Source organism: Drosophila miranda, chromosome 4, assembly GCF_003369915.1.
Source record: "Drosophila miranda strain MSH22 chromosome 4, D.miranda_PacBio2.1, whole genome shotgun sequence".
Taxonomy (NCBI): domain Eukaryota; kingdom Metazoa; phylum Arthropoda; class Insecta; order Diptera; family Drosophilidae; genus Drosophila; species Drosophila miranda.
In genome coordinates this window covers 26,442,105-26,463,282 of record NC_046677.1, presented here as the reverse complement: position 1 = coordinate 26,463,282, position 21,178 = coordinate 26,442,105, and the positions used below count along the sequence as shown (strand labels likewise).

The window sequence follows — 21,178 nt, the reverse complement described above, 5'->3', positions numbered from 1 at the left end:
GAAGAGTCCAAGTGCGATATATATATATTCGTTAACAGGTAAGTTCTTATCGGGGCCTTGTAAGTGATTAGGTCTAGAGGTCTCTCCAAGAGTGGCACAGCTGTAACCGGGAGCGGCCACGGGTTGTTAAACGAGATCGGTAATAGACTGTTATCCATAAATCGAGAGAAGTTTTTTGATATTTCAATCGATTCGAGTTTTTTTATTATACTCGTATGAGTATGCCCTGAAAAGGAGGATTCTGCATACAATTTCATAGAAACCTGCATTTTAATAGATAATAATTTTATTCGTATACTTGAAAGTTATAGCTTCCCCTCATTTATAATCGTTTGGGAATCAGAGTGTTACTGTTTCCATATATCGTTCGAAAGATCGTGTTATGATCGTGTGATCCGGGGCCAGATGTGTGTCTGCCATAATAGCCAGCCTGTACTTATCCCCGAAGCGATGGAGGTTCAGGGAAAGGCAAGTCTTCGATTGGGGGGGCCTGAAGAGTAGCACATCCTGAACCCTCTGGCCCCAAGTCGACTGGAACTCGGCCGAGGACCCATAGATCTCTGTGATCGTAATTGGAAAATTATACGAGAAGAAGTTGATGAAGATCTTGGTAAGGACATGCGGTAGAAGGGCCGTTAGCATGCTGTACTTGGTCTGACCGATTGAGGCCAAATAGATCATGATTTGCTGCTGCCTGATGCACTCCACAATTCCGTGCAAATGACGGGCATGCTCCACATCTGGCTGACGAAGGGGCAGCTGCAGAAAGACCACACCACCTATATTATCGCTTTTGTCCCCTCGGCGATCGGTGAAGTATCCCTTAGAAATGGTCCTACAAGTAGTGTTCAAAAGCGAAGGCACTGGCGCCAGATCGGAGAAGGTGTTGAAGTAATCATGTACGGCGCCGGCCAGACACGTGAGACTAAAGTCCGATTCACGCAGCTGATCGTTAAATCTGTCCCGATGTCGTTCCCTCAGCTGGGTGCCATCTATAGAGCGACTGAAGGAGACTATTTTCCTGCCCGCATAGGATTTCTTGTGCAGAATATTCAACTCCTTGGTGGGCTGTTCGAACAGCACCTCATAGATGTTACGGGGCGCCTTGAACAGTTCCCAGCAGATCTTGACCAGCTCCAGTTGGGCGTACAGCAGGAGCGGCACATACAGATGCAGCCGGGCACAGTAGGTGGATGTGTAGCTGGTCTGGCCTCTCAGCAGGACATCCCGCATGGCCAGGGCCTCGCAGTAGAAGTGGTAGGGCAGGAGCAGCACATGGTTCAGATTGAAGCGCCACATGAAGCGGGTCCAGACCTTGGCCAGATTCGTGGGCTGCAGACTATTGTACAGGGCCATTCTGGCCACCGTCCAGCTGAGATTGCGATGCTCCAGCTCCCTTCTGAGCAGCAATCGAATCGTCATTAGGCGGCCCACATCATTCCTATAGCCACTGGAACGGCGCTTCAACTTGAGGAGCTTTGAGCGACTCCGCCAGTACCCCAGAACCACATTCACCAGCACAATAAGGATCAGGGACAAGAGCTGGCTGAGAGACCGCACCTGGATGCTGGATGAGGCGCCATCGGGCGTCTCCAGGGACTCGAATTCGTAGATGAACTGCTGCCAGCGACAGATGACCAAGTGCATCAGATGTTTGACCAGTCGACTGATGTGCTCTGGCTGCCGCACAAAGTGGGAAAGTTGCTGTGATGGACTCTGGCCCAGAACACCATCGTTCAGGGTCATCACGGTCTTCGTCTCCGTGGTGTCGTGCAGCAAGAGCATCTCCCCCACATGCAGATCCTCCTCCTCGGCGATGATTAAATGGTGCAGTTTAATCAGGATGTAGTAGGGCTGGGTGCTGTCGGAGCTGGGTATTACAATCACCTGCCATTGAGGCAGGTCAGAGGGTATGTACTTGGTGGCCAGCTCGCTCACGTAATCCTGGATATTGGAGTCGTTGACAAGGCGTCCCCGGTACTTGTGGGTGCTGAGTAGTACATGGTTGTTGATGTTGAAACCACTGATGGGATGTTTGGGAAGAGAAAGAGCACATTAACGTTTATAAATCATTTGATCATTGATCATTGATCATCTCTACCTGCTATCATTCACCCAGGCATAGTGACCCCAACAGTTGACCAGCTTCTGTCTTAGCTTCGGGAACCTCACCATTCCCGTCTTGTCCCGCAGGTCCGTGAGGTGTTGGGCATACGATCGCTTGATCAGCTCAAAGTCGCAGGCTCCCTCCACCTGCAGCAGAAAGTGAAAGATGCCGGCATTCTTCTGGGTGTCGATCAAAGTGCGAATCTTCTTCGACTTGGAGATAGTCAGGTTGGGATACTTGATACTCAGAATGTAGTTGACCAGCTCGTTGCCAAAGTGTGCGCCTGCAAAAAAAAGACGAAATATGACGAGGTGTCAGCCTAGCTGATAGCTGATTTGGATTGGATTGGATTGGATTCGGCTTGCTTTCCTTTTGGAGTCTGAATAGGGGGAAAACCTCGAGCATTATCGCCCACCCGAAAGACCGAACCCACGGCAGCAACAATGCTGCCTTATCGGCTGCAAAATTTTTATGAGTAATTCGGTTGGTCAAGGTTCGCTCGGGCGCTCGTCTGGGTTGCGCCAAAGGTGCAACAGGTACTCTCTATTATTTATAAACAAAAAGCTTATCTCTGGGACTGTCTCTCGTTCTGTAACACTCTCTCTTTCACTGGGAAGAGAGTCAATTATATGGTAGAACTAGAGCTAGAGCTTTGGCTGAGTGGAATCGGTTAATCAACCCATGCCTCGCTTATTTATATAGTCGGTCGTGTTTGATGTTCTTGATTTATAGGGGGGCCAGTGATCTACTCGTCTTATCAGCGTAGGCAGCGCGTGTCGAACTGATCAATCGATGATCATCTGGTACACTGGATCGATCCGATCGTTGCTGGGGAGATGATGATGATCACTTACACAGAAACGATAACAGCAGCAAAGGCATTAGCATCACAGCCACCACAAAGCACAGTAAGGTCTTCAACAAAGATTTCAACTCTTGCCAGAAGCTGTGCGGGTAAAAGAACAAAAGACTTGTAATCTATCATTAGCCAAATATAGTATATCACCCATACCTTTCCATTTTCGGTTTATTCTAAGAAAAGACACAAGACAGATCGAAGCAGAAGCTATACTTAGTATAGTTGCTGCACTTTATACACTCTGTACGCGTACACTCGGCTCTGATTTTTCTCTCTATATACCTATACCTATATCTCTCTCTATCCCGATCTGTACACGTTCGTTCGTGTTAATGTGCTGGGCACGACTGATCGATCGGTCAGACATGCAATACAATAGATTCGCATAGGTCTGGTCGTGCTTGGACAGCTTATCAGTCTAATCGTTTGCTCTCATTGAAGACAAGCACTACACAGGGGCAAAAAAAGCTCTTAATCATGATTTCGGTATCAATTATGGCATAGAAATACGAATGTGAAATGTATTATTCATATTTCAATGCATAATGGATATATTATACTGTCTATACTAATAAGATATATCAGTGTAACTAGTCTAGTAGTTGGATAGTTAGCTGAAGACAACTTTAAACCTCATGAATGGATTTTTATATCATAAACACATGTCTCTGTCTTTTTCTAGGGATAATTGTTCCGAGTGGTTCCGAAATGTCTGTTTAAACGGTTTAAAATATACGACTTGTTACAAAAAGGATCCTCAATAGAAGATATAAATTTATTAAAAATCGATCTATTATCTTATCATATATCGGTCTTAAAAATAATGAAAATACTTAACTACTTCTTAAATCTTCGGCTTTCCAGCATTTCTTTACATTCCCATGGATTTATTTAGTTGTATCCTTTTCTTTCCAGTGTAATCGGCCTGCACTCTCTCTCTCTCTTCGTGCTGTGCTCTCGCTCTCTCCCATCTGCCTGCTGCGAGCTAGTTCCGGGAACAGAGTCTGCAAAGGACACACGCAGCGCTCTCTCCTGCCATCACTTTCTCCTTTCCGGGTAGCCTTCTCCCTCTCCCACTCTCTGTCTCTTTCTCTCTCTAACTTGGGGCCCTCGCTCTCTCTGTGCATCTTGGAGCAGCTCCAAAGCTCTCAGTCGTTTGCTGGCTTTCAACGCTGTCGGTTCTCTGTGGGTTGGTCCGTTTTTTGTGCGTCGCGTCGGTGGTTTTTGGCGTCGTCCGTTTTGCGTTTGTCGTTGCGTTATCCATTGCTACGTCGCTGCCGCTGCCGCTGCCGCTGCCGCTACCGCTGCTGCTGCTGCTGCTTTGCATTGTGCCCCCTCCCTTGCCCAACACCGCACCACACGCCACTCTCCCCTCTGTGCCTGTGTGTATGGGTGTGTGTGTGTGTGGCCCAGCCTATCTCCGAGAGCCTCAGTGTGTGTGCGCCAGCCAGTGTGCTAGTGTGAGTGCCAGTGCGAGCAAATGTTGAAAGGCAGCAGCACAGCATGGCCCGAAAAGACAGCGGAAAATGGGAAAAGCGTGCATACTTTCGGTCGCACTGAGTAATGATTTTTGTGTTCGCTGGAAATGAAAATTGTTTTGTGCTGGCGCTGCCATCAAACGAAAATGGAAATGGAAAATTGAAATACCCCAAGAGAAAAGTAGAGCCAAATACGCGTTCAAGCAAAAAAGTGTGTGCGAAATTGCAATTAATCGCAAAATTGGGACTGTGAAAAGGGAAAACGTGGAAACGTGGAAGCGAACGTTGTGCTTCATAAATATGCTGCGGCACACATACACGACCATTCAAACAACAGTGCCACACACACACACGGACACACACTCCATTACGACGGACAGGCGACGACAGTCCGTGTCCTGGGCCTGAATCCTGGCCCATGAATGAACCTGCCATCGAATCGCTGACGAGGAAGAGCAAGAGCAGACCAGCCTTGCCTCTCACTTTTCCCCTCCCTCCATTCACACCCACACGACACAAACACACACACACACACTCCAACACCCTCTCACAGAGCCATACATACATACACATGTGCAACATTTAAAAGCATATAAAAAGGCAATTTTCGAGAGATTTTTGCGCGACGAAAGGGAAATAGAAACTACGTGAACGCTGCGAGCCGCGCATTTGGAAACCAGAAAAAAGCACACACACACACACACACACACATACATACGTGTATATACATATATAGCGAATAAAAAGGTGGGTCAAGTGTAAATTTATTTAACTAGTTGTATACACGAAATGCCACCCAATCACCCCATTCCCGCTGTGGTGCCCCCCCAACACGCATCGCCCACGCGTGTGGCAACAGAAATCATAGCATGCTTTCCAGCGCGCTTGCCCTTCGCTTGCCCCACAGTCCCCGTCGCAGACCCCTTTGGTACTCCTGCCACTGCCCACCGACCCGGCCCCGGACCCGTTCAAAATGTGTGTAATAGTTGCCTCCTTCCTGTTTTTGTTGTTGTAAATATAAAAATAAATTATGGCCATGCCTCGAAAATAGCAGCCAAGTGGCAGCACAGGGATTACATGAAGCCAAGGATCGTTCTCGAGGTTCTCACGATGCTGCCTGCCTGCGATGATGCTGCTGCTGCTGTCTGCCTGCCTGCCTGCAGCAGCATAAATCATTATGTAGCCAAATGTCAATATAACACTTTGCCACACACACACACACACACACACACACAAACTGAGGAAAACATTACTAATACGTACGCAAAAGCCTTGGCTAGGGATGTTTGTGCAAGATTCATTTTCGGAATTGGTTCAATTGAACCAAATTCACCGCCAAATGAAAGAAAACATTAAATCTTCAAAGTTGTTTTACCATCAAAACGAGCAAATAACACAGGGCATATAAGCCATCACATTATTAATAGATTTTATGGCTAAGAAAGTGTCCAAGTAAATAAGAGTCTTTGTAGGGAAATGGCAACATGAGCTTCTTAATTAAGAAATAGGAAACTTCCCTAGATATACTCGTATGTACTCGCCTTCGAGCGTGTGTTTGCCTTTCGAAATGGGTGGAGTTGTGGGCTAAGAGTGGAGATGCAGGGCATATGTAAGCCTGTATGAATAATAAAAGGAATAAATGATAAAATAAATACCATAGGTCTTATAGGTCTTATTGGAGTTTCTTTTGGAAATGGAGAATATTTAAATAAATTTATGCATCGACTTCTGTGAAGGAGTTTCTTATTGAATTTTGGCTTAGGTAAATGGAAGTATTTATATAGAACTGTTATTAATATGGAAGTTCCTTAACGTTCCTTAACGAAATAATACTAATCGATTCCTGTAGCTAACTTTCATTAATTGGTTTGTTTATTGTCCAGATCGTTTACTCTAAGTATAGACCATTTTCTGTATTTCTATTACCTTCTGTTTAGTCTTAATTAGCCCTAGTAATTTCGACCATAAGGGGGAAACAAGATTGTGGCTTCAATTCTTTGAATATTCCTTCATATTCATGCCTTTCTTTCATTAAATGACAACATTAACATAATTTTGGTAGCCTTAATTAGCCGCTGGAATACCAAGAGAATTGTATTTTTAGTTGGTATTGATATTATATTCAATTAAGAACATTTACTTGAAGAGATTTTATATCATGTACATCCCCCATGCTTGATAGCTATTATCTAGTAGGAGCTTCTCTATTTTCTTCTAAATATTCATGCATTTCCATCATCCAATAACAATTTCCAAGCCCCAATTGAGCTCTCATAAAATATTCAAGCTACAGTGCGAACAAATGTTGTGTCAAAGTCTTTTTGCCTCGAAATACATATAAATTCTGGGAAATGCTTTCAAATTCGTAGCAAAAATTCCGTAAAATCAAAACTGAAGGTTCAAAAAAAAAATCTGTGTAAAAGGCTACTGTGTGTGTGTGTGTGCAGGGCAGTTCGAGAGATTGAACAGACGCCAACACACAGGCAAAAATGAATATGGAGAGGAAGTGACAGCTAGGGAAAACTCTGTAGAGGGGTGGGCGGTGGATAATGGGAGGAGGGAGCAGCAGGAAGAGGAAGAAAATAGGAAACTTTGTGTGTGAAAAATGCTGTCTGCAGCTATTTCACTTCCTTGAAATCCTTCTACAGCCACAACAATCATTTTGGTCTGTCTCTCGCAACCTCTCTCTCTCCATCTCTGTTCAAGCTCACTATCTCTCTTACTTTCTCTCCCCCTCTCTCAGACTTTCTCTCTCTTTCTCTTTACGCAGGCGCTGGTCAGCTGCTGCCTCAACCTCTTGGTTGTTTTTTTGTTACTTTTCTTGGCTCATTTGTTTATTTTTAGTTTGCTGTCATAGAACCAAACCTCATATGGCCTAATGGTGGGGGTGGGGGTGGGGGTGTGTGTGTTGCTGCAATTAAACTGCCGTTAGACGGTTTAAGCCTTATTAATAAGACACGATATTCGAGATACTAACACCACTTGGTGGGGTGTCTTAGCCTTTCTAAGACTTCTCCTATTTCGCCTGGGTTTCGTTTTGCCTTCGTCTGCCTCTTTTCTAAGAAAATGTAAAAATGAAACTGAGTCAAGGTCGTTGCTGCAACTAAACGAGGTTGTTGCACCGCCCGTTTACTGTCATTGGAGGGGTAGGCGGTAGGGTTAGGCTTAGGGGTAGAGGCGGAGGAGCACGAGCCACAATGTTGGATTGCAGCTTGGGTATTTGATGGCTTTTGGTTCCGAGTTCGGTCAGCAGTCAGTTTTGGGGTCAGTTCAAATTTAATAGCGGTGTTTACGCAGCGTAAGAAAAAAAACAAAAACAAAAAGGAAGAGAAGAGAAAGGAACGTTTTAATCGAAGATTTGGATACCCTTATAGATACATTTTTGTATTGATTTGGAAACAATTTGGATACTGATTAAAGAATAGACTTGATTGTTGTTGAAAATGAAAAGTTATATGCTCTGTTTTTCTTCCATTGGTCCCTAACCCATCAAGGGGCAATGGATATTTAAATACCCTTGAAATTGATGAATCTTGAAGAATTTAAACATCGATCTGAAAGATATCTCAATGATAATTTTTGTTGAGTAAAGAGGAAAGATGAATCTACAAGGAGAATTTTCACACAGCATAATATTTCAAGGTTTCTCTACAAAATTTCATCTTTGAAAATAAAAAAGAATTAGACTATATTTATGAGACGATCTGCAGCCAGATAGCTTTCTAAATTGGGTAAAGAAACAGACAGAAATTTTGTATATACATATATGTATGTATATCCCTTTGTGGTTATTCTGTGCATTGAAAACATCTGGTCAAAATGTTTAATTCCCTCGACAGGCCAAACAACAATGATTCCCAACAAAAGTGAAAACGCAATGAAGAGGGAGGCAAAGCTGCGAGGGAAATGGGGGTGTGAAAGCGTACAGGAAAGGAGCCAAGTAGGGAAAGCGATTAGAGAAAGGCGGTAGGGGGGCTAAAAGCAACGCAAACGTGGAGTGTACGGATGAGGGACCCATTGGTCCGCTCGCGTGCTGCAACGTCCATGACATGACGAGGCTTCCTTGTATTTTATGGAGCTCACGTGTCAGGGGACGCCCCGAAAAGCCCCAGGTAAAAATTGTGGCCCTACAGGGGGGTATATAATGGTTCGAGGGGAGGCAGAGGGGTAGGTGTTCATTTCAGGACTCGCGCATAAACACATGATATGCTTAGCCCCCACACACACACACACACACACACACACACACACGGGGAAAAATGGGACCCGGCTAAGTATCCCTGTAGGAGCTTACGTAATCCCGAAACGTGAGCTTTAATCACTTTTTCCCTCAAGTTTTTGTCGAGTGCCGCTGGGCTAAGAGAGAGGGGTGAGTACTCAGTGGGGTTGGCTAGGGGGTGAGGTGGTTAAATCTCAAGTGGAGTTGGCTCATAAGTTTAGCATAAGAGGATCACGGGTTGGGGTTTCCAAAGGGAAACCCTTCGCAGTGAGCAAAGTTTAGTCGTGAAAAGTGAAACTTTATTTCTTTAATTGATTCAAAAGTTTGGAGGAAATTCGAAGTTAGTTTAATGCATAATCTTAAGATATTTGAATAAGTTTAGGCACATTTTAAGTATGTTTTTGTTAAGTAAATACCATCAGGATCTCTTGTCTTGAGGGACTGCCTATGGCCTCTGGCACTAGCAGTTTATTTTGGTTAAATATTCTTTGGTGGTTTCTACTATTTTGGAGGCACTTTGTTGGACTCGGTCTCATCCATCTCCTTTTCCAGCCCTTTCACACCGTGATGCATACAGAATTCTCTAGAAACATTTAGTAATATTCTGTAATTTAGCATGAGCTCTGAAAGGGTCTACAAATAAAACCCCACTTCCTATTAAAATAAATTATTTTCAAGAGAATGCAAGCGAATATCAGTTACTCTTCTAAGGCTATTTATTTAATTTCTAAAATTATAAACCTTAAATCCACTTGAAAAGGAGGCATGGGGGGTCTGGGGTCCTTGGCTGATCTTCCAAAATTAATTTCGATACAAATTTAACTAAATTAAAGTTTAAAATACGCTAAAATACTCCACCTTGCCGTATACAGAGGACACTCATTGAGGATTCGCAATGAACAGAGTGGCAAAAACACTCCCACCGAAAATATTTCATTCGCTCTGTGATTTGGCGTGCCATTACCGTTAGTCACGTGCTCGTAGCACCGGCCAACCACCTGCCACCCACTCGCCACCCCCACTGGCAGGCCTCCCACTCCTACTCGACCCACGCCATTTGCAAATCCCTGGAGCCGGGACCCGCATTCGGGGCTCGTTGTCCTTTTTATTTTGGCCCCTGGCTGGCGCTGCCTTAATTATCCTGCCATTGGTAATTATGCGACACAAAGCAGAAGTGGGGATACCATCCATTATACAACATTCCACAGAGACACACAGACGGATACAGAGTGTATAGAAAGAGTGGAGCGATATGGAACGAGAGAGACAAATACGTGTGAAGCGGAGAAGTGGAAAAGTATGCTGCATTTTAATTGAAAATAGCCTTGCAAGTGTCGCGACCCGGAAACGGAAGCCAGCCGGCAGCAGGTGCCAGGCACCAGGCACCTTCTCCACTCTACCCCTCTCTCCCACTCTCCAAGCTTCTGCCCTAATGAAATATTCATTTATAATCGATAATTCCGCAAAAAAGAAAGAGCAAACATAGAGAAACATGCGGCGGCATAATAAGTAGGCAAAAGACTCACAGACTCGGCCCCAATACCATGCCCCATGCCCCATGCCCCATGCCCCCCATTCTTTCGACCCAGACCAGCCGCATTGAATGTTGCCGCCACGAATCGAGGACGAGAGTCAAAATGTCTGCAACCAGCAACAGCAGCAGTAACGAAAAAAAATACACAAAAAATTCCAATAATTTTAGCTCAAATTTATACGCAACTTACGAAGGACCCCCCAAGCCCCAACCCAAGCCCAAGCCCTGTCCGACATTTGCTCTATGCTCCATGGTTTATGGTCACAGTTCAAAGACCACGTGGCTGATAACTTTACGTGGATCCATCCTGGTCCCTGCTTAGGTCATTAGTTTCTCCAAGCCCATAAAAAATTTATTATTCCAGCAAAAGTTCTGTGCAAGTTTAAAATGCATAGAGAAGTTTTCGTTTTCGTTTGCCAGGCGAAAGAAATCGCATGAAAATTTTATAATATCATCTAGTGGAATTTGATGTGCATCTGATGGCCTGTGCATCTGTCTTATTTTGGAGGCTTATGCTTCATAAGCTATGGCTATGGAGTGCATTGCTCAGTGCTAATATCTCTTAGGGAATATACAATTTTTTGTAATCATTTTTGAGGGTCCATTAGCTGTTCTCTTAGCTTTTACCAGTGCTCGTATCGTATAAGGGATAAAAACTTACAGATAGATGCCTTGCTATCTTTTTTAATTCCTTTAAGAACTTCTCAGCTTTAACTTGGTGTGCTTCGTTTCCCGAAACCAGGTGCAGAAATTAAGCTACAACTAGGCAAGATTTTTCTTAGTTAAACCCTAGAACAAACGGTGTCTAAGGAAATGCTAAGGAACTAAATGGCGCTAAATTGATTAATTTTTTTGTCTGTTAAAAATTGCTTGTGTTCAATATCAATCTCATATTCGTACCATTTAATGCCTTTCCATGACCACAGCCCAAATACTTATTGTAATATTTGCCAAACAAATTCAGTATTTGCGTTTATTGCCTGGACAAAGTCATTACAGCAATCTATATTAATATGAAATTGCCATACAATATGGCTGAGTTTTAGGTGGAGTCCAACAAACGATTTGGTCAGCCAACCAAGCGAACCGAACCGAAGCCCATTAAAAATTCTATTAAAAGTTATTTACGGCAACTTTGGTCCATTGAATGCGACAAAAGTTGCACATCGTATGGATGGGTGTGCTGTGCTGTGCAGTGCTGTGTGATTGTGTACTTAGGAAGGCATAGAGTACCGTACCGTACCATACCATACCGTGTCCGTGCCATGTCCGCACTCAACTCAAACAAAAAGCAACAAGAGTCGGGCTGCGGCCCAGGGCATTGTCTATGCACGTTCATAAATAAGAAATGCAGCCGACGCCAGCGTTGAGCCCCGATGAGTGTCCAACCCTTGAACCTACTACCACTGCCGTTCTCTGCCCTGTCCTGTCCTGCAGGCTATACTATCATGAGGCCTAAACGCCAGTTTCCATCCTTCTTTTACTCATTCCATAATAAATTTGCATACACAGCACTTGCACTTCCACTTCCACTTCCGTGAGGTGCTGGTGGCGGTGGCGGTGGCGGTGGCGGCGGTGGTGGCTCGAGGGGGAGCCCTACAGGAAGCCAAGTCAGTTTATATGCAGATGAGCATAATTGATTCCAAATTGTACGATGGCGGGGGCTGGAGCCTGTGTGGTAGGTTCAGGTGAAGGGCTTAATGCGGGGGAATCGATGGGATAAGATAGAGCATGATTGTCCTTTCAGAAAGATGCTGACAAGGACTCTCATTAGGCACTCGATGGGTACTCTTTTTCCTAGCAGATTATATGCAGCGATAATAGCCACAGATAAGGGCGTGTATAGGTGGGTTGACGGTGGGGGGGACCAGGTCCAAAACCGGAGGCTGGGGACATTCTCGCGCTCAAACTAGAGCAAGGACAACACGAACAGCAGCAGCAGCAGCAGCATCAGCAGAAGCAGAGGCTAAGGCTCTGACAGCAACAAAAACTTCACAAAAAAACAGCCAAAAGAGAGCAGCATAGAAAGACAGGGAGCGCAAGAGTGTGAGAGATAGAGAGAGAGAGCGAGAGAGAGAGTGAGTTGTTACATTGCCTGTCGAGAGAGATATACGTGTACATATATGTATGTACATATGGGCTGCTCCTATGCCTCAGTTCCTCTCGTGTTGACTGGCCAGCTGCATTGCTCTTGTCCTGCTGCTGCATGCCACTGCCACTGCCACTGCCTGCCCCAGAGTCCTTGTGCTGCTGCCACAGCAACAGTAGATACGGCTATATGGGTTACGAAGCTGGATATACCCTTGCCGGACGTTGATGAAGTTTGGGAAGAAAGTCCTTAGTCCTTAGAAAGTAGTATGTTCTTCCCAGATAGTCCGATTCGAGCATTACCGATTTCTGTACTACTAAAAAGATGGTTATATTCCACTTTGAGATGTTTCCTTTATTCTCTTCATTGCAAACAAAACATCTTTTCATAATCATCATACCCTCGTCCAGGGTATGACAACAGGACGAATGACAGCAGGGAGCATAAGCTACCTTCATTTTGTGTCCTGATTATGACAACTCAAGGCGAATGCTGCCGGACAGCAGAAAGGCAGGCAGGCAGGCAGGCAGGCAGGCAGCAGTCCATGTCGAAAATTGTTGAAATTCTCCAAGGAGTTTCCTTTACATGTATTCCACACACACACACATGCATCTGTCTGTGTTAATTGCCGGTGTATGTGTGCGGCATAAAAATGTTTCACTGAAAAAAAAAATGCATTGCATACGCGCTGGGGCCATCGATGTGTGGCTTGAGCGGGAGCAGGAGCAGGAGGAGCACTCCTACCTGGTGGTAAAAGGAAAACCAATTCGATTTAATTTCAAGTTGGCAGCCACCTCATCTGGAATGTGGAATGCGGAATGTGGAGAGGTTTATCAGAGACCGCACATCAGACGCAATTAAAAATAATAAATGGAAAACTGTAGCGGAGTGCCGAAGCGAGTGTTTCTCTCGGTAATTAGACGTGAAGTTGATAAATGAAACATGGCAGATACTCCTCTCGTGCTGTTGCTTTGAATTAAAGTGATTGATGAGCGCTTTTGGTTTTAATTTGGAATCAGGAATTGCGGAAGGAATTGTATAAATATACCTACATAGAGGAATAGGAAATGGTTGCTATGTAAATATTGGATTCACATTCCGATTTTCACAGTCAGGAGTACTCTGTACTTAAAAGTTTCCTAGCTGTGAAAGTTAATCTCTTTAAGCGTTCATTTCTCATTCCACAAAGATTCCACCATTATTTACTTAAATCCTTACTTTAATATTAATATAAACAAATCTGCTTTGGAAGTTCACATAGCCCTAGGCCCTGGCCGTAGTGTATTCTGATTGGCAACACCCAAGGGGCTCGCTAGAAGCGCTTCGCCGCGGCACACATGGCGTATGAGTGACAGCCGAGCCGCGGCAACGTCAAAGTCGTCGCCGACGACTCATATCAAATTACCGTTATGGTTATGCACAAAAGCTTGGGACAGGACGGAGCTTTGGATGGGGATGGGAATGGGGATGGGGATGGATTCGAGGGGCCTCTAATGAGCGTCGGGGGCAGGCTGCTTGACAGTTATCAATTTCTGTGGCATATAAAATGTAGAACTCATTGGGTCTCCTTCTTCACTCTTTCACTTCCAGATACGCTGATAGAGAACAAGACAGAGAAAAAGAGACAGAGTACATAGCACCACGGACGGGAGAGAAAGAGATATAGAGCGTGGAAGCAGCTATTGAAAGTTGAGGGGCAACCATCGGTGATGTGGGACACATCCCGCAACGGGCAATGCAACAACCCCAACGTTTCATACCGTCTGTATCTGATCTATATGGCACGGACGAGATAGAACTGCTGCTGGACGAGATACGTGAGCTGGAGCTGGAGCCGGTCTGCTGTCAGCTGGACGATGAGCAGGACTTTGAAATAGCTGGCAGCAGGGCCGGTGAGCTCTCGCTATCCCTCGAATCGCCGCTGGGCACATGCACCTCCTGGGACTCGCATGCCAACTACAAACAGCGCAGCGGAGCGACACCGCTGCCATGGGGCGTTGCCCTACACTGTGATCCGCAACACTTGAAAACGCCTACAGGGATTGTGCGCATACTATTGGTGGTAAGATCGATCGTATATAGTACACCTATACATCCACTATATGTATGTATATCCGTAGTTATCCTCGGCCGCCTGCCTGGCCTGCGAATGCTCTGCGGGCACGGTACAGGTGGGCCTCTTTCTACTGCCACTCATCGGACGCCTGAGACTGATGGTCTTCTGTGCGCTCTTCTCGCTACTCATCACATGTCTCATGCTCTTTCTGGATATATCGCATATAGCTCTCATGTTTCCATTCAATTGGACTAAAGTGGTAACTATAAATAACAGCAAAAACAAACAAAACCCCCCAAAAAGTATATATAATTATATCATCTCTCTCCCTAGAATACGTGGATGTACCTGAGTATTGGTTTGATATTTATTTTGAGCTCCACATTACTTGTCCACATGGTCCTCTGTGCCACTGAATACACATGGGTATCCAAGCATTCCAGGGACACACTATTAGCCACAGGCGTAAGTCGCACCATCATGAAGCAGAAAATCATCCATCAAATGACATGATTATTCTTTCCAGATTATTGGATATGTGTGCGCCTTGGAGGCATTTCTTTTGTCGGGCATCGCATCCTGGCCATGGACTCAGTACCGTCAGGTGCCCGACGATGCCAGCGAATTGTTTATCGAGGATCGCGAAATGACACCGATGAGTCCCATTATTTGTAGCACCGAGCTGCATGCGACGCCATATCGTAATGGCAATGCAGCAGCATCGGAGGATCTATATAACCAACAACAACAACAATCGTCCTATAATCAAAAGCCTTATATACCTGGTAAGACCAAATAAGGAGCTATGCAATGATTTGTACCCTTGCAAAGGTATTTGGAATCGAATGAAAAAGTAAACTTTGATCGAAATCGGTTCAATATTTCATATTGACACATCGATGGGAAAACACGCTATAATATAAATGTCCAATCAATTTGCAAGGGTATCTGATATCTTCCCTTTCTGTAATATCCATTGACTATCTGCATTATTATTTCCGCCCCGCAGCCAAACGACCCAATGAGCTCAACAATCAGCGTCCAGCATTGGGTCACACACAAACCGCACGGACAAAACCCAATCAACGTTATCGAGAGGGCTATCACTATCACACATCCCGCCAGAGTCCCACATTCGTGTTAGGCGATGATCAGGGTGCCGGTCCATCCACGTCCCGTTCCAATGATAATTCTAGTGCGTGATAGTTTTTAATTCCTCAACCCCGACATGAAGGAGAAGCTGAAGCTGAAGCCGAAGGAGAAAAGCCCCAAATACAAACTGAATTATGAAGATTTCTCAGCTATAAACTGGAATAACAGAAATTTGAAGCATGTTGTAGAATTTTGGTCAATGTAAGAAGTGAAAAACAAAATTGTTAATTAGTTTAAAAAAAGAAAACAAGAAAACGAACAAGCAAAACACGTCGATGAAAACAGTTGAGAGGAGAACAGGGAGAACAGAGAAAATATTTAAGCAGCGCCGAGCAAAGCAAACAATAATAAATTTAATAATAAATTGTATGTGTGTATTACGAGCCGAGAGAGAAATTTAAAGAATTTAATGAAAGATGATACAAAGTAAAGTTTTGAAACAGAAGGAAGATCCACAAGATCATTGCCCCTTTGATTAGGTATACGGAACCGAATGAGCACGGAGGCCATACGAGCATTGGTCAATGTTGAACGGATATCCAAAAATTGAGCTGAACAAATTGGTAATACTTATTGTAATTGTAATAGGAAACCTAATAACACAACAAAATTGCAAGCAAAATTGAAAATTAGAAATTACAATGAGCATGGAAAACGGAAATCAACTTGTTATAAACGTAGTTTTGCTTATTTTTTAATAAAAACAAATAATTCAAGAAACCAAACGGAAAGCAAAACCCATAAGAATACACAAACAATTTCATATTTACTTAACAGATCAGATCTCGAAATGCACAAAGTTTTCGACTTAAATTTAGTTTACTTCAATCCCAGGTCCTTTTCGATAGTGTGGGAGCACACGGCCATCATCTGGTCCTTGACCTTGACAAAGTTGCGAATGGCCGCAGGCTTGGCCTCGGGCCAGGCGGCCAGATCGCGGTAGATGGGGCGGCAGAACTTCATGCGGAAATTGGAGTTGGCAAATTCAATGATCTCGTCCAGGCGGTTGATCAGGCGTGCACGAATGATCAAGCGATTCAGGCGGAAGCGCACTTCAGCGTTCTTGGACTGCTTCAGATTGTACGTGGACTCGAGGAGTTTAATCTTGCATTCGTTCAACTCCACAATATCCTTCGACTCGATCAGTTTGCCCAGGAAGTCAATCAGTTGATGGATGGAAATGGTCTGCTTGATGTCCTTGTTGTCTACCAATTTAGATACAGTAGCAGAGCTCCACAGTTTGGCCAGATCCGTGGTGACATTGGCCAGGGATTCGTCGAATCTATAGAAACATGCGCATTTTAGTAAGAGAGTTACCTTAGAAATTATGAGTACCTACTTGGGTATAATTGGCGGCATGCCCTCACAGGTTAGCCACAGATCCCAGTCCACCTCACTCAGTTGATCCTTTTTGTCCGTATCCTTGAAGTAATCATACAAGGCACTCTTGAAGTCATTGGTCTCAATCGATTTGTAGGCGAATTTCTTCAGGTATTCACGCAAGAAAGGCTCAAAGACAGTTGGTCCACCAAGCAAATCCTCCAGATAGCGCAGGAATGTGGAGCCCTTGATATAAGGCACTGAGGAGAACGCATCATCAGGGCCACAGTTGGATAGATCCACAACCAATTTGGTAAGCTCTGGTGTGCCACTGAGTTGAGTGCGCAACTGTAGCAGGAAAACGCAAATTAGGAGGAATAGTAAAGGAATGCAATGGACGTTGTACTCACACACTCCTGCAAATCGGTCAGATTGCCCAGCATCTTAAAGTCCAGCTCCTTGGCACCCTGCATCCGTCCCACAATCTTTGACTCGACGAACACGGTGAATCCTTCGTTTAGCCAGAAGTGCTCGAAGTTCTTGTTGGTCACCAAATTGCCCGTCCAGCTGTGTGCAATCTCATGGGCCACGACATCGGCCAGTGATTTGTCGCCCGCCAGCAGAGTGGGTGTGACAAAGGTCAGGCATGGATTCTCCATGCCACCGTAGGGGAATGATGGTGGCATCACCAGCAAATCGTACTGCTTCCACACATAGGGACCGCACAGATCGGAGGCAGTCTTCAGCATGGTGGACGTTTCAGAAAACTCCTCGGCACAGGCATCTACAATGGCTTCTTCGGCCCAGACATTGGAATTCTCGCCCAGTGGTCGGGAGACCAGCCTTCCAATGGCAATGGCCACGAGATAGGCGGGTATGGGCACTTCCTGCTTGAAGTGTGTCTTGCCGGGCTGCTTCTTGTCAATTATGGCACTCATCAGGGCAGTAAGCTCGGTGGGATGCTCAATCACAGCATCGTAGGTGAACTTCACCGCTGGCGTATCCTGGCAGGGCACCACAGAGCGAGCGTGTATGGCCTGACACTGGGAGAACATATAGGGATGCTCCTTGCCCAGGGTCTGGGTGGGATTCAGCCACTGCAGGCCGCTGGCACTGCTTGAGGTCTCGTAATCGATGCGAACATTGAGGCTAGACGATAGGAGTGAAGTAGTGTGGATTATTTACAAGTCCCATAAAGATTAGCTTATCGATCTGAATGCGAATGCTCACCTCCCCTTAGCCGTGCCGGCTGGCAACTCCAGTGTTAGCTTTTGTCCAATATCGTCCACGGGATCGCTGATGAAGTAATTGATGGGCAGCTCACTGCCTCCAGCCAGCAACGTGGCATTGGTCACATTGATGTCGCGCACGTCCAGGAGCTACCAAAGGTGCAATTTGTTCAGGACTATGGTTTAATCTCTTTCCAGCTACTCACAATCTTCTCCAAATTAGTGGACAGCACATTGAAGCGATGCACCACACTGCCCTGCAGTTTGGTGGCATCGAAATCCACTTTCCAGTTGAGAACACTGTGCTCCGTGGTAATCAAATCCGGCTGCGAGTAGGAGCTAGGATCCACAGTACCCAGGCGGCCCATGTTGCGTTTTTGGAGTTGATAAATTGGACAAAGTTGTGGCTGGTGGAACGGCTGCTGGAGCTGCTGTAGGTGTGTCGTGCAAAAGCCGCGTTTGGAGACTGCAAGAACAGAGGGAGAAAGCGTTTGGTTTGTGTTTCTTGGACGCCGATAAGCTTATCATAAAATAAATAAAGATTTGATAGAGATTCGAGCAATGCGAAGGGAAAAACCTCTCCAGATGCGAAAAGTATGTATAGTATATGATGATCGCACCTCTGATATATGTTTGGAGATGAATTAGTAGGCGTCGCCAAGACAAAATATTAAGAACTTGCAATTCACTGCCGTGCCGGCTGAACAAGCTCTTTTCAAAGATCTGGCAACTCTAAATGCAAAGCCTTGCCACTTTACAGAAGTGTGAAATGGCAACGGCAGAAAGCCGACTTGTTGATACCACGCACTACAGCAGACCAACAATCAGATTGAGAAATATCTTGGTTTCTTGTACACTGAAAATTTTAGCTGGAAATAAATGATATATATGATATTGTGGATATGAAAACTTATTGTATATAACATAAAATTCTTAAATTCTTGGAATGTTATCAAACTCATAACAATATACCCCAATAACCTTCTTTTACAGGGAAAACACAACGTTTATTTTGTGTTTAAATGTATTTTGCTTAATTACAATATTTTAACAACAATCAACGCAATATGTAGTCCTTTGGATAGTCCATAATGGTGGGGAAGTTCTCCAGCGTCTCCTTATCAATATGATCGAGCCTCTGGGGCACAGTGCGGGGAGTGCGTATCTGGTTTGTGACGTTCTGGAGAATCTCATCGGGCACCGAGTCGCCGGAGAATAGATGCAATCGCTGCATAGTGTTTCTGCGCTGCAGGTTTCCATGCATTGAATTGTACACCGCCTTCTTCATGACCATGGTGGGATCCTTCTCGTGCAGCTGCCAGGCCAGAGTCCAGGATGCACCGCCGGGGTAGCCCGTGTGATGGAAGTAGACACGCTTGATCCACTCGTCGCCGGGCAGTGCAATTTCCTTGGTATTGATCAACACCACATGGTCCCCGCAATCATCTGCAAATACGGATTTGTGTTTAGACTTGAATGACAGCTGGCGATGGAAGGAATTTCTTAACCTAGAAAAACAGAGTGCTTATCAGAAATGGGATCAATCGGACTAGGAAGACGCTTTAATAATTACCATTTTGAATGGTGTAGCACACCCACTAATTCTGTTTTACTCCCACCAACAGAGCCACAACACGCCGGCCGAGATTGTGATGTAATGACGCACGTAAACATTCACCGAGCCCCCGATTGTATCACATTTCTGACTTAAAACTAGTACCGGTGGCTACAACTATAGGTTGTACTTACTCATAGGATGATATATGGGCTTGTGCAGACCCATTAAATGTGTTTTCACCAGTGCAGCGGACTCAAAAGGGTTCTGCCAGGTGCAGTCGTAAATGTGCCAGGTTCGTGCAAATGTTGCCCATTGCTAGAAAAAAGCCAATAAAGGTATTTTCAGGTTCTGCTGATAAACAGTCTCGTTAGTACCCCACCTGCACACGCTTGGCGATAGACATTTTAAAGCTATTTTAATAGAAAAAATAGAATTTCAAAATAAAAATTTTAGCTGGATGGGATCAGTGTGACCGCGGAAGTTTGACCGTCAGAAATATACCAAAATATACCGTCTCATTTGAAAAATATACCGTAAATATACTGAAAAATTCAAATTCTGTCTTACATATTCCTCAATTTTAATATTCGGTCATATACTATTAGCTAGATATATTTCTCAGCCCTACCCACATAGTTTTATACGATTTACGAATCAATTTCCTATTTGATTGGCTTAATTTAAATAATTGCTTCTATTGGATTTCTATATAACGTCGAAAATGATATTTTGATTGATGAAATTGACAAAATATACCATAATATACAGTATATCGTGTAAATATGCCGTCGGGTCAATTTTGACCTCAAGAAATACCGAAAAGTATTTAAAATACCATAAACGGTCACCCTGATGGGTATATTTTAGTTGATTTAGGGATGGGATTTTTAATTACATCGATTCATGACATGTTTTTACATTTTACAGCGCCATCTGTTGGTAGGTATCGTGATACTTCATATACGGTATATTTAGAAAATGAGGCGGTATGTTTCGGTATATTTCTGAGGGTCGGAGGGTATATTGTATCGATAAATCCGCGGTCACACTGATCGGTAGTTTTGTGCGATAGAAATTCGCGGGAAATGTTATAAAATCGAGTGTTTACAAAAAAATTTGATTCGCGCGAAGACCGTGCTGTTGATGGCTATTCGAAACACAAGGTTTGTGCTGCATATTAACAATTACCATATTGTTTCATTCATGTTTTTTCACATTTCCTTTAGAAAAGATGGACAAAACTCGTGACGGTCGGCAAAGTGTGGGATTGAGAATTACCAAAATACGAATTGGATCCCATCGTGACGGTTTTACAGTGCAGCAATTCGTTAAACAATGGCTAGCCCTCTGAGGTTCTGCCGATTGGGTTGGGCACCTGGAACCACCGCACCAGGAGGAACGACAGCATGAACATGTCTGAACAAGTCTGAACATGAGTGTTCTCCTCTCTTCGGTTGGCTGAAACCCAAGAGGAACGGAAACAGGTAACCAAGAAGCCTGAAAATGAAAACTTAACAATACAAATAATTGTAACAAAGCCCAATACGAGCTGGCATAGATAATAAATGATTTTCGTT

The 21,178-nt window shown here is 44.5% G+C and overlaps 3 protein-coding genes and 1 long non-coding RNA gene across 6 annotated transcripts; 1 reads left to right on the top strand and 3 right to left on the bottom strand.

Annotated features, from left to right (window-relative positions):
* Positions 1 to 268: 268 nt before the first annotated feature.
* LOC108164210 lies at positions 269 to 3,324 on the bottom strand. Its single transcript, XM_017299841.2, has 4 exons — positions 3,120 to 3,324; positions 2,962 to 3,053; positions 2,102 to 2,390; positions 269 to 2,023 (listed from the first exon to the last, which is right to left on the bottom strand). The coding sequence occupies exons 1-4, from the start codon at positions 3,125 to 3,127 to the stop codon at positions 340 to 342; spliced, it is 2,073 nt and encodes a 690-aa protein (XP_017155330.1). The 5' UTR covers positions 3,128 to 3,324; the 3' UTR covers positions 269 to 339.
* A 783-nt stretch (positions 3,325 to 4,107) lies between these two features.
* LOC108163531 lies at positions 4,108 to 15,861 on the top strand. The gene is made up of 6 exons (XM_017298882.2): positions 4,108 to 5,191; positions 13,877 to 14,348; positions 14,407 to 14,601; positions 14,676 to 14,807; positions 14,869 to 15,127; positions 15,352 to 15,861. The coding sequence occupies exons 2-6, from the start codon at positions 14,022 to 14,024 to the stop codon at positions 15,543 to 15,545; spliced, it is 1,107 nt and encodes a 368-aa protein (XP_017154371.1). The 5' UTR covers positions 4,108 to 5,191; positions 13,877 to 14,021; the 3' UTR covers positions 15,546 to 15,861.
* Positions 5,855 to 6,859, bottom strand: LOC117188793. The gene is made up of 3 exons (XR_004472839.1): positions 6,585 to 6,859; positions 6,100 to 6,519; positions 5,855 to 6,028 (listed from the first exon to the last, which is right to left on the bottom strand). It is a non-coding gene; the product is annotated as an uncharacterized LOC117188793 (long non-coding RNA).
* Positions 15,862 to 16,155: 294 nt separating the features above from the next.
* On the bottom strand, positions 16,156 to 20,082 carry LOC108163530 (39S ribosomal protein L13, mitochondrial). Of its 3 annotated transcripts, XM_017298879.2 has the most exons (7): positions 19,981 to 20,082; positions 19,793 to 19,916; positions 18,250 to 18,509; positions 18,045 to 18,193; positions 17,225 to 17,963; positions 16,834 to 17,162; positions 16,156 to 16,776 (listed from the first exon to the last, which is right to left on the bottom strand). In XM_017298879.2, the coding sequence occupies exons 1-7, from the start codon at positions 20,002 to 20,004 to the stop codon at positions 16,314 to 16,316; spliced, it is 2,088 nt and encodes a 695-aa protein (XP_017154368.1). In that variant the 5' UTR covers positions 20,005 to 20,082; the 3' UTR covers positions 16,156 to 16,313. The 3 variants fall into 3 exon arrangements, with proteins under 3 accessions (XP_017154368.1, XP_017154369.1, XP_017154370.1); XM_017298880.2 differs by lacking the exons at positions 19,793 to 19,916; positions 19,981 to 20,082 and adding an exon at positions 18,664 to 18,829 and having other exon boundaries at positions 16,173 to 16,776; XM_017298881.2 differs by lacking the exons at positions 16,156 to 16,776; positions 16,834 to 17,162; positions 17,225 to 17,963; positions 18,045 to 18,193; positions 18,250 to 18,509 and adding an exon at positions 19,029 to 19,489.
* Positions 20,083 to 21,178: the final 1,096 nt, after the last annotated feature.

Coding starts and splice junctions, on each gene's coding strand:
- LOC108163530 (XM_017298879.2), bottom strand. CDS start 20,004: ATGTCTATCGCCAAGCGTGTGCAG. Junction 17,163..17,224: donor TGACCGATTTGCAGGAGTGT/GTGAGTACAACG, acceptor TTCCTGCTACAG/TTGCGCACTCAACTCAGTGG. Junction 16,777..16,833: donor ATGCCGCCAATTATACCCAA/GTAGGTACTCAT, acceptor ATGTTTCTATAG/ATTCGACGAATCCCTGGCCA.
- LOC108163531 (XM_017298882.2), top strand. CDS start 14,022: ATGCAACAACCCCAACGTTTCATACCGTCTGTATCTGATCTATATGGC. Junction 14,349..14,406: donor TTGTGCGCATACTATTGGTG/GTAAGATCGATC, acceptor GTATATCCGTAG/TTATCCTCGGCCGCCTGCCT. Junction 14,602..14,675: donor CATTCAATTGGACTAAAGTG/GTAACTATAAAT, acceptor CTCTCTCCCTAG/AATACGTGGATGTACCTGAG.
- LOC108164210 (XM_017299841.2), bottom strand. Junction 2,391..2,961: donor GCTGCTGTTATCGTTTCTGT/GTAAGTGATCAT, acceptor TTTTTTTTGCAG/GCGCACACTTTGGCAACGAG. Junction 2,024..2,101: donor GCCTGGGTGAATGATAGCAG/GTAGAGATGATC, acceptor ACATCCCATCAG/TGGTTTCAACATCAACAACC.